We start from the raw sequence: 12,411 nt of genomic DNA on the forward strand, positions 1-12,411 counted from the left end.
GATTAGAAAGAGTAGCTGGAATAGATAGAAGGAAAATCAAGAGTGACCAAAGCAGAGAATTCAAAGATGAGAAAGGATGTCACCTGGGATTGATTGGCTCGTAGAGAGTCATTGGTAACCTTCGTAAGGTGTTCTAGAATAACAGGGGGCACTCTCAAGAGTGACTGGGGACAACACCAGAAGACCATTCCTTCCCTAGTGAAGAGGCGGGACCATACCTCTACTGGAAGATGGGATGAAAGGCATAAGAGTAGAGTGTGAGTGAGCCCAAGAATAGGCTGCTTGTTTCCTGTGATGTGATTTTGGTTTTGGTTTTTTTAAGATGGATGATAGTAAGGCTTTTCTTCTTCTAATGCAAATAGTCAGAATCTGATAGAAGGGCCATGGGATATTACCATCTTGTAGTTTGCTCACAATTGGTGGTGGGTATTATTCCACAGTCACAAGTATTGATGTATATATAGGTTTACTAGCCTCTTTTCTCCTATGAGTTTATACTTGAAATATAAGTGGAAAAAATTTGCTTTTTTTAAATCTGTCCATTTTAGCCTAACATCCCTGAAAGCAGGTAAATGGCATAAAGGGTTGTATTTGTTTGTTTAAAACAAAATGCTTGGTTATTCAGTAGGAATCCTGTTTTATGTATAAATGATAGAGATTTACATTGAGCATTTTCCTGCACTAAGTCCTTGCTAGGTTGGTGTCTTTTAATATGACTGAATTTTAATGTCAGCAAGAGAGGGAAGTAAATTTGAATAGAGAAGCTAATTAAGCAGTCATTTAGTTAGGAGACAGATTTTAAAATGCTACTTTTAAAAGTGGAAAAGATGAGGATGAAGTGACTTTTCGTCTACGGAATAGAAAATTAGAGCTTGAAAAGGAACAAAGGCATGACCAATTTTTGTAAGTGAAAGCGGTCTGGCAATTGGGACTGTGACTTCATTTATACCTGCACAGGGCCTCTGTGAGAGCTCATCGCCATTCCTTTTGCTAGTCATTTACTAAATCTATCCCTGGGAGAGGCATAATGAATACAGTTCCTGTTTCTTGAAAAGATGGAGGATTCCTCCTGCCATCCCACAGGAATACTCAAAGTCCTTACCCCAACTTTTAGGATTCAGAGGTTCTGGCAGTCCAAGGCATTCATTCATTCATCCATTCATTCATTTATAGCTTAAGCAGACCACGGCTGATACTGTAAATTTAGTTTGAAAAGAAGGGGCACAGTTTAAGTCAAAGCATTTTGTGTTGCTTTCTATTTGGAATTGCAAGTGACAATGTTCACTTCCAGTAACAGAAATCATTGATAGCTATGTTTAGTCCCAAGTGAATATATCAGAAGAGGGGGCATTGGAAAATAGTAGTCTTTAGTGAGCTAGAAGGGGAAATATGCAACTTTAAGTGGCAAGGGTGATCCAGCAAAGGAAGGAGTGAGCATAAGAAAAAAGAAAAACCAAAGCAATGCAAATATCCTACAGATCCATTTTAAGAAAATGTTCTGGCATTTGGGTACAAGACTGGAAATGCACACTGTAAAATTAGGAAAATAATGAGTTAAAGTTAGAAGTACTATATTTATGCTTTTCGTTGTTTGCCATTTAAAAATCAATTTATCACTTGCTTGTACTGGCATGTGGGTAGGGGGAAGAAGACTTCAAGAGTCTTGAAACTGAATTTACTAATGTAGGCTGTCGATGCTGTTTTCTCATAGGCACACTCTGAACTTATGCCCTTTTAGGTATGTGGAATTATTGATTCTAGTGAGATTCTAGAATTTAATAGCATTAGGTTTTAAGGTTTATTACTGTACTATCCCTCAGCAGCAATGAAAGTTTTATTACAATTAGTCAAGAAACAGCAATGATTTTCATTCATTGTATTATGCATGTGCTGGGGAATATAATATACTTAAATATTTGACAAGTGCATAGGAGTTTATTCAGGGTTTGAGGTTCTGTGATTTATGTGATCTATGATAGGTAAGAGATTATATGGTATATCTGTAGGTAGAAATAATGGTAAGTTATTTTATTATTTAAATAGTTGATAAGTGGTTGCTGGGTTCCATTTTGCAATTTTATTCGGCTTTTGTAGAGCTGACTCTGCCTTAGGGACAAGTCATGAAATCAAAGAGAAAAGCAGGTAGCAAAATGGTTTCATGACCAGAATAATAACACTGAAAATTAGGATGTCCTTGTACTAATTTTTCTCTTTTATTTAGTTCATGTTTAGAAAGAGGCTAAGGTCATGTGTTTAGAAAGATTCCTATTTTAACACATATTGACAACTTTTTAAAGTTTAGAGTGCATTGATGTGTCCACACAATATTACAACTACATTTGTGTAAAAACTCTTTATGTTTACAAAAAATGATGAAAGAGATGACAGACTTCTGGCTTAAACTGTCAAAAGATGTGCAGTTTAGTATCTTTCACTCCCTTCCCCACATGCACATCACTCAGTCATCACTAATTCCTAGGCTGAACCCCTTGTTTCATGGAACAGGAAGCAGGAGACAAATCAAGTCCATTATCCAGGCTCACACATGACAACTTATTTGCTACTAATTATTTTCATGTATTAGGTCTATAAAGATTATACACAGATTTTAAAGTGAAATGAACTAAAATGTTTAAATTTTGAGATACAATTCTGGTTCTGCTTCTCTAACCATTTTGACAATAATTATTACATTAGAGCTATTATTTGAAACACACATAATAGACAATCTTAAATATGATATTCATAGAAAATAGATACTAAAGATATCCAGCATTTTAAAAATATGATTTATATGTAAGAACTGCCCTATCTGAGAAGAAAATTAAGCATCTTTTTAAAATGTACTTTTTCTAGTAGTCGTTTGCATTTTCTTTTTTGATTTTATGATCTAGTGACTCTTTAGTTTCTCTTATAGATTCTCTAAACCACTTAAACATTTTCTGAGTTTTTGGAAAACGCTTTGGCCTACTGGTAAAAGCATTAGCATGTGATCAGACCAATAGCATCGATTACCTTGTAGGGAGATTTCAGCTCTGAAAGTTGTAACTGAGTTCTGTTTTCCATTAAACATAGAAATGCCTACTTTTTGCTCACTCGAGAGATTTTACAATGGTTAAAGACTATAAGGAAGAGTTATTCCACATTCACATAGATAGATATGATAATAATGGGGTTGATTTTATTATTCTTCAAATAATTATTCAAATACCTACTATGGTCTAGGTACTATTTTGGTATTAGTACCACACATAGAATGTAAAAAGGGACTGCCTCTCAAGCTGACACTTGAGGAATGGGGAGTTGGCCACTTGAAGAGCAGAGGAAAGAATGTTCTCACAGAGAACAGCGTCTAAAAACCCTGGAGGCAGAAAACCTTGCTGGGCTTTGCAAACCAAAAGGAGATCACCTGGCCTGATTGTAGTGGGAGAGAAGGGTAAGCAGTGCCCCTGGGCATGGGTCGGTTGTTGAGGCCTAGGCATGTGCTTGATGGCCATGGCAATCAAGAGCTTGGATTTTTCTTTAAGCACTTCAGAAAGCTATTAACATGAGTGCTATGGCTAGATTTATGAAGATCAGAATAGAGGTGGGCAGGAATGGACAGAGAAGAGGAGGTTTATTAGGGAGTTCAGGAAAGAAATGATAGCTTGCATAATGGCAGGGGACTAATTAGAGATCTGTTTTGGAAATATATGTTTTTATATAAGTATGTATGTGTAAAATTATATATTTTACAAAATATATTTTGCAAAACTTTTTGTCCTGTAATAGAGAAAGTAAGGAAAAGGAAATGTCAGGGCTCATTTCTGGAATTCTGGCATTGTCATTTATTGGGATGAGGAAGAGGAGGGTGGGGAGGAACAGACTTGGGAGAGAAATATCTAGAGATACTTGTGAGCTACCAGTGAGGAATGTCAAGTGGGCATTTCAGTTTTAAACCTCAGAACAGAGGTTCAGACCAGAGATTTAAGCAGTTGGCTTCTAGAAAGTATTTAAAGCCCTGAGAAAGTATAGCATTAGATAGAGAGAAAATGTCAAGTGAGGAGAGATCCTGAACCGAGTTTTCCAGGAGATTCTCACATACAGAGGTTGGATAAGAAGCAGCCTGTGAAAGAGAATGAGGTGTAGCCTGAGAGAAAACAGAGAAGTAGGAGGGTGGAATCCCCAGGGAAGGCAACGGGCTGTCAAGGAAAGCCTTATCACCTGGGCTGGGGCTGCTAAGAGGTGACATGAGATGAGGACAGACAAGAGTGGGTAGTCCATGGCATTGTTCCCCCTCAATATGAGAGTCCTTGCAGTGAGAGGAGAGGGAGGAAGTAGAAGACAGTAAAAGTCAACAAATTTTGGGGGGGAAGTTAGGAGTAGAAAGAGAAGAAATATGGTCATAGCTGATGCAGGATGTGAGATCCAGGGAGGGCTACTTTGTTTTACTGAGATGAAAACTGCTAGAGCATGACTATATTTTGGTAGAATTTTAGTCTGAAGAATATGTATTAGATTGGCCCCGAGCTAGTAGTGATGTTCAAAGAAGACAGAAACGGATTTCTGCCTCATGGAACAATCCAGAGTAGCTGAGCTGTGCTCCATGAGTTCATCCAGGGGCCCAGGTTGAAAGGGGTGGCGCTGGCATCCTCCTGAATTTGGGGCCTCCATTACTGAGTCTGTGGTGACCATGTCAATCATTTTTTCCTAGCCAATGAGAAAAGGAGGCTTAGGGCGAAGGTCCTTGCCTTTATGAAGATGACCTAAACACTGGATACATATTCTCTCTTTTCTCATTGGTCCAGACCTCATCACATGGCCTTAACTCATTGTCGTCTCAAGCTGGGTGGAGGGGTACCAGTTAAAACAAAATTTAATTACTAAAAGGAAGATGGAGAAAATGGATTCTGAGCAAAGCCCATTTCTTCCACTCCTTGGGGTGAGAAAGGGCATTACAATATATTTATTTCTGTTTCTAAACCATGGGCAGTGCTTGACTTGTATTTGGTACTTAACTGAGAGTTCAGCAAGTTGAATTGACTATTAAAATTAACCCTCTTCCTTCTAAAAAGTCAAATTTGATTATAGGCTCTGAATTACACAATACTGCCACCTTTCCTCCTCTCCTCTGCCTTTTCTGTGGACCTAACACTTTCTATTTCTAGTAAAAGCATACAGACAGGAATACAGTATTTACTTTCAAGATTTGCTTAAAAATCTAAAATGTAAGAGGAAAAAAAATTTGCTAGTTTTGTTTGGATCACTATCTTGTTCAGTGTTTGGTCTTGATGTTTACATATGCTTTGGGCAACTGAGCATATACCAAGTTGATATGTCTTTTATTCAATAGAAAGAATAGCTGGTGATTGTAAATAGTAACCCTCAATAGAAAATGTGGATGTAGCATTTAGTTTATAACATGGATTGGTATTTGTATGTTCCCCCTTCTTTCAAGTTATCAACCATATTCTGGTATGTATTGTAAAGATAGGAACTAAATGGTGATTTTATTGTGGAGTAGTATTTTGCATAACTTTGTATTATACTAATGGGTGTATCATTTGCTTAAAGTATTACACTAGCTCTTTGTTCCTGATATTTTTACCATAAAATTAGAATTAGGAAGGGAAATCATATGACAGTCTGGGATATTTGTTTTTGAGATATTTACCCTAACTTGAGATAAGAAATTACTTGAAATGACACGGTAGCTCCTGGCATAGCTCCTGTCTTGTTGTTTCGAGCAAAAAAACAGCTTTAAGCATTAGTAAGGGGAGGAAGTAGTCCCCAGAAAATAAGTTCTTTGGATATGGTCAAGTTCACTTCCCTTGTTTGACAAATGTAGAAACTAAGGCACAAAATACCTAAGTGTCTTGACTTAAGCAAACCATTACAAGATGGTGGTTATGTTTTAGAAGGTGTTTTTTGGGTGTAAGAGAAGATTATTAAGATCTGTTGTTTGAGTCCCTTATGAGCTGAGTCCCTTGAACTGCCAGGGGGAAACAGGAGGAAGCCAGGAAGCAGCTGTGAATTTTCACTGGTAAAGGAAGGAAACCTAAGGCTCCCAGCCCCCCACCCCCACCCCATGGCTTGTCCATTTGGGGACAGGTTCCACCTCATGGTCAAAGCCTCCACCTTAGTTGTCACTGTTCATTCAAAAGGATCTCACAGGGTTCTGAGAAACCAGAGGAAGGGTACCACCTGCCCATGGAAGAAAGGATAGATCCAGGTGTTCTTGAGGCAGAGCAGGGGCCCTTTGTAGAGATAGGGAAGGAGAAAGAATATCCACTTCCATTATTAGATCATCCTTCCCAGAGATTAAAATATAGATCCAGCTGATGAAGCAGATTCATTTTTCTGAAATTAAATGTCTAAGTTATGTAATTATTATGACGTTACTTTAATGTCATTTTATGGCCATCTGTGGCGAAATCTAATAGGAATAAAACCTGTGATCCTTACAAATAAATTTTGACTTCTAGTTAAATGTTAATTTTGAACCATCTTTGTGGTCAATGTAAGTCGTCTATTGGATGGGTGCCCTAGGATTGTGTTTTGATTGCATACCTGTTTCCCTTTTTTTAAACTGTGGTCTTGTGCAGCCTTTCATGGTAGCATCCTAGTTTTTGTGCCCAGGGAAGGTAATTACACCAAGTGATGGGACCTTGCCATTTTCTGTTTGCAGAACAATCAACCATGACGACCGAATCTGGCTCAGACTCGGAATCCAAGCCGGAGCAGGAGGCCGAGCCCCAGGAGGCAGCCGGGGCGCAGGGTCCTGTGGGGGCACCACAGGGGCCAGGGCCCGAGCCTAGTGGGGAGGAGCAGCACCAGGTCCTGGAACAGTTCGAGGCTGCGGCACACAGCACCCCAGTGAAGAAAGAGGTGAGCCCTGGGACCCTGGCCACCACCACCACTCCCTACTCCCTGCACCTGCTAGCATCACCCAGAAAACCAATGAAGGAATGTTTACTGATCTTTTCCAGGGTCTGAGTCAGCCTTGGTCTCTCAGCGCTAGAGGGAACTATGAGGGTTCATGAGTTTCCCCTTTCTGGTCCCAGGCAGATGGAAATTTATGCAATTTTAAGACTTTCAATGAATGACATTCCACAACCTTGCTTAGTAACTCCTTCATTTGATTAAAGCACTTAAACCCACACTGAAATCTGGACTGTGGGTTATTGGTTTTATCTGGGTTTACAGGAGGGCTAGACACCACATCACTGACTTTAATTAGGCTCCTGATTGTTATTCAGGCCTCCGGGTTAGAGCTATTTTCATTCTTCCCCGAGTCACTCTGATCCTCCTGTTGCCAGCTACTTTTACTGAATGTTCAGGTGATCTCTTTCCCTCTCTTATTTGTGTGTATGTTCAACTCTAGACATATTTAAGTTGTCACAAGTAATGTAATGTGACAGTTTAAATATTTTTTTTAAAACTCTTCATACAAACTATAAAGCATGGTTTATACTTGGGCTTTAAATGAATCCATCTTTAAATTAGTTTTAAATTAGTTTTAAAACTTCAAACCTGAAATCACCATGTGTTGGGGTACTAGCTCACATGGTAAGCAAATCTGGGAGTCCTTGCAAACCATTGACCTTTACTTGGTTAAAGATATATGTGTCAAGCTAGAATTTTAGAAGAGGTTGAGAGACGAGACAGGAAATCAGCATGTTAGGGAAATTCTTTGGAAGGCACAACACATTATTAAAACATTAAACTATATTTACAACCTGATTATTTCTTTTCCCATGGTATTTATATTCTGCTTTTAAGCAGTATTAAAAATAACATTTATTTTTATGCTCTGTAAATAGATGCTGTGTCTGATCTAAAATGTTTCGTGATGGGGAGCTGGGGGTTATCCTTCCAACTTGTTAAATAAAATCTAAGGAGCCGTTCTTGTCATCATGGTTTTCCTTGATGGTTTCTTTTTTTGGAGATCTGAGGATGGTGGTGTTTTGATTGTTTTTAAACCTGCAGAAATTTAAAATTAGTAGACTGGATTTTTTTTTTCCAGTTATTTCCTCTTAACTGAAATGAAATAAATGTGCAAGTGGGAGATAACTGTACAGAAGAAAGAGTTTCTGTGCTGAGACATGATACATGTACTTTATCATCTGGAAGTCAGATATCTGAAACAAAATGAGAGAAAGGATACTAAAGCCCTTTGAGAGAAGGGTAACTGGCTGCGGAGTCAGGAGAACTAGTTAATCCCACCTCTTCCCTAGTTGTTTTAGGGATCTCTGAGAACTTGTTCAGCCTCTGAGCCTCAACTTCCTCGTTTACAAGATGAAAAGATCAGAAAAGGTTGTTTTACCAGGTCCTTCTGCTCTTGGCTTCGTTGATTCATACTAGGGGCCCAGTTATGTTGGAGATGAAATCAAGTACATTTTGGTTGCCAGTGATGATTAAAATACGGCCTTGGCCGGATTTGAATTCCAGGTTACTAGTTTTCTCACCTGGAGGAAATTTGTGGAGATTGTGCCCTGTGCCCCTTTCTCTCTCCTGTGTGTAAATGAGGCTAAGGAGACCTAGATACCTACCTCCTAGATATATCATGAGGATTAAGTGAAATAGAGGGTTTGCCTAAAGGGATAATACTGATATTTTTAAATTGTAATAAATTATATGTGAGTACAGTAGACATTTCATTTGAGGTCCTTGGTCTGCTCTTTTGAACTTGTTGAAAAAATGGACATGAGAGGCTCAATGATGGGTTTGTGCTTTAAGTATTTTGGAAACAACACCTCCCTTTGGACACTGGTGGTTTCAGGGGTGTCTGGAGTTGACCTGTAAGTAGCCCAGAAAGCTTATTCTCATACAGATCATTTTTATTAGAGGAAAAATGAAATTTTATCTTCCCTAATACAGAGAAAATGTTGCTTCCAGGTAGTGAGATTTAAATAAAAACATAGCTTCTGTTGACTTTTCCTGTGATGAGATGAAAATGTGAATTAAAAGTGCAAAAGTCTTGGGGTACCTGGGTGGCACACTCAGTTAAGCATCCAACTCTTGGTTTTGGCTCAGGTCATAATCATAAGGTCCTAAGATTGAGCCCCATAGGCTCAGGGCTTGAGATTCTCTCTCTCCTTCCTCTGTCCTTCCCCCTTCTCATGCTCGCTCTCACACACACTCTCTCTCTCTCTCTAAATAAAATGTTTAAAAAGTGCTAAAATGTTATTTAAGTTATAAAGCACTTAGCAAGTATATGATATAAAATTCCAAGGTTACCAGGGCACCCGGGTGGCTCAAGTCAGTTAAGCATCCCACAACAGATTTCAGCCCAGACCATGATCTCAGGATCACGAGATGGAGGCCCACATCTGGTTCTGTGTTCAACGGGGAGCCTACTTGAGATTCTTTCTCTCTACCTCTGCCCCTTTCCCCATGCTTGCTTGCTCGCTCGCTCGCTCTCAGTAAAATAAAGAAATCTTAAAAAAAAAAAAAAAAAAAAACCTCTAAGGTTACCAAACTTCTTTGGCTAACCTAAGGCCAAAATTAATGCTTGACTTTTTTTGGCAGTCCATCTTTATATGTTTGACTTTTTGCAGTACTATTTTAATACTTTGATATGAAAGACTAACAGTCAAAAAAAAAAAAAAAAAAAAAGTTGATTCAAGTTGCCAGAACAGGTTTTCTTTTATTTACTTGTTTTAGCTACCTCTAGCCTTCTCAACTATTCTGGCCTTTGAAGTTGATTTTTCCATTTTTTTCTTGGTCTCTTCACTCCGCAATTTGGACTTTTTATTCTGAAGAACTTCTCACAACTTTGCGCTGAATTCCTGTGCAACGTAGTGGAAGAAAGGACTGTATAATCTGGGTGGAAAACCAGATAGAAAATGACATTACAAAAACAGAAATCCATACCTAAAATCCAAAATAAATCATACCAGAAGATAACTTGTGATTAGAGTATGGTAAATTGTAGCCATTAATAAGAAAGAAAAGTTGAAATGATAAACTGCAATCAACTTTTATTGTCAAGTTCATGTGCTTTTGGGATGATAGTATGTTCATGAGAGAAGCAATTTCTCAATGCTCACTCAAGGAGCCTAGACTGAATTTCTGCAACATGTATTTCTTCGGTCTGTCAGTGTGCATTTGTGGAGTAGTGGAAATGATAGTCTCGCCCATGAGTTGAATTCACACTAACACTTTTGGTGATCATTTAATAGAAAAGGGCATTGTACGGGACAGATGCTAGCTACACTTGTGTGGCGAGTACAGCAATAAAGCATAGAGTTGTGTATCACACTTTGTCCATGTGAAACTGTTGTAACATTGAATCAACTGTATTTCAATAAAATAAATGTCTATAAACACACATATATAAAGATGGAGGATGTAAAGAGAATAATTGCACAGAGAGATTTTCAAGGGTATTTATTGATTCAAGGGAGAATCTAACTGTTCCATAGGACATCCTCTGCAGTTTTGAGCCTAGCCTGGACTACACTGTTGTGCTTTGAAAGCAGATTAAAGCTTTTGGACAGATTTGATCTGCTCTTACACTGGCTCATTACAGTGTGGGGGGAGAACAGACCAAAGGGGATTACTTTGTGATGAATTTCAGTGCTGCTGGCTTTATTGAATTGATTTAGAGCTGAATTAAATATTTTAACAGTTGTAAAATTACTGTGAAGATTAATACTTGAAGCTCTCTAGGCCTTAAAGTTTATAAGATACTTTATATGTATATGGCGCATTGTAGGTCATGGAGTATGGAAGGAGCCGATGAATGAAGAAAATAGAGTACAGTAGATAAAATCTAAATGGCTTAAAGACCTGTACCATCAATGCCTTTTTAAGAAATCAGGAGTCCATTTGTATCCTCCTTTGCTTAGCGAAGTCTTGATGGCATTTGCTGACTCTGTGCTTCTAAATTAAATCCTGAGTCAAACTGAAATGAAGCCCTGTTAGTACATTTAAGTGGCAAAAGTTATTTAAGTGAAACCATTAGCATTGTAAATATCCATATATGTATACATGTCCATTCACGATCTCTTGATCCAGACATCTCTCCTGCTCTGGGAAATAGGAAAACCTATGTCTAAAGGGCTCCACTCTTGCCTGAGCAATGCAATATTTATTTCCTGTCTTGCAGTGAAAACTGTTCATTGTCTGCTCTTCACAGGTCACTGACAAGGAACGGGAGTTCGCTGCTGGGGCTGCAAAACAGCTCGAATATCAGCAATTGGAAGACGATAAACTTTCTCAGAAATCATCTAGCAGCAAACTATCTCGATCTCCATTAAAGATTGTCAAAAAGCCTAAAAGCATGCAGTGCAAAGTGATACTTCTGGATGGATCAGAATATACCTGTGATGTGGAGGTAAGTGCATATTTTAAAACTTTTTTTTTTTTTTTTTTTGTCCCAGATACAGAGAATTGGAGAATGTTGGTTTAAAACATACAAGACACTTTCTTGTTTTCAGAACTCTGGAAAGTTATTCAGACCCAGCTTCTAAATACAAAATTCTTTTCCAAAGTCTCTAGCAGGATCAAATTACTAAAAATACTTAAAATGTCTCCAAAATGTTATAATCAAGAGAAAAATGTGACCTTCATTAAAAACAAAATCTCCAAAACACTTTCCATGGTAGGAAAAAAAAATGGCAGCCTTAAAAAATCAAGTTTTCTTTAATATCTTATGAGCTATCATTTAGATGAATTTGCTTTTTCTATTTGATTAGTTTTTCTATTTGAATAATTTTACTTTTTCTATTTTCAATTATTTGATATTTTTTGTATTTGAGTAATTGCAACTTTTAATTGGTATAAACTTGATAAAGTTGTTAATTTCAGTACATGGTATTGACTAGGATAATTTGAACTGTGAATGTGCTCCTCTCAGAGTAATTTTTTAAATGTACATCGTGGTGGGCATTGCAGCTTGAGTATAAAGGGGTATACTATTCTTTGTTCTTTCTGTAAAGAAAACTAAAATCCCTCTCAGAGAAGGAGCAGTTGAATGACTTTTGTCAGAGAGGCTAAGGCAAGGCTAAGTTCTCAGATGAGAACAACACAGCCTGTCCATAGCAGTGGAGATGAGTGGATTTTCATGTGTTCACAGAGCACATGCACAAAGCGTGAACTGAAACCATAGGAGCACGTCTGCGTGTGCATTGGCCACAGCACCTTTTCCCTGCAGCTAGGAGGGAGCAGCTTGCTCTTTCAGCAAGGTGATTCGGTTTCACATTGAACATTTTCACTCCAAGATATTGTTCCTCCTGCCTCAGCCCCCTGCCTTTGGTCATACAGGGACGGCACACATCCCTGTCCACCATCCCCTCTCACTACATGTTTACACAGTGCACCTCTTCTGCTCTGTGTGCTGCATGTCTCTCCTGGGCACTACCAGCAGTGTATGTCTATGCGTTTCTAGTCCTCCGAAGACACTGCCAGCACCGAGCCCACCTGATA

The 12,411-nt window shown here is 38.4% G+C and overlaps 1 protein-coding gene across 50 annotated transcripts in view; it reads left to right on the plus strand.

Annotated features, from left to right (window-relative positions):
• Positions 1-12,411, plus strand: part of EPB41L3 (erythrocyte membrane protein band 4.1 like 3) — a 226,184-nt gene that overhangs the window by 132,466 nt on the left and 81,307 nt on the right. For 13 of the 50 annotated variants that reach the window (XM_072828810.1, XM_072828818.1, XM_072828861.1 and 10 more), the window contains 2 exons: positions 6,668-6,867; positions 11,123-11,320. In XM_072828810.1, the coding sequence (XP_072684911.1) occupies positions 6,668-6,867; positions 11,123-11,320 (398 nt within the window). Of the gene's footprint in view, positions 1-3,318; positions 3,437-6,667; positions 6,868-11,122; positions 11,321-12,411 lie in introns of those variants that run through there. The other 37 variants (XM_072828820.1, XM_072828814.1, XM_072828813.1 and 34 more) reach the window with 13 other exon arrangements.

The sequence above is a fragment of the Canis lupus genome, chromosome 6 (genome assembly GCF_048164855.1).
Source record: "Canis lupus baileyi chromosome 6, mCanLup2.hap1, whole genome shotgun sequence".
Classification (NCBI taxonomy): domain Eukaryota; kingdom Metazoa; phylum Chordata; class Mammalia; order Carnivora; family Canidae; genus Canis; species Canis lupus.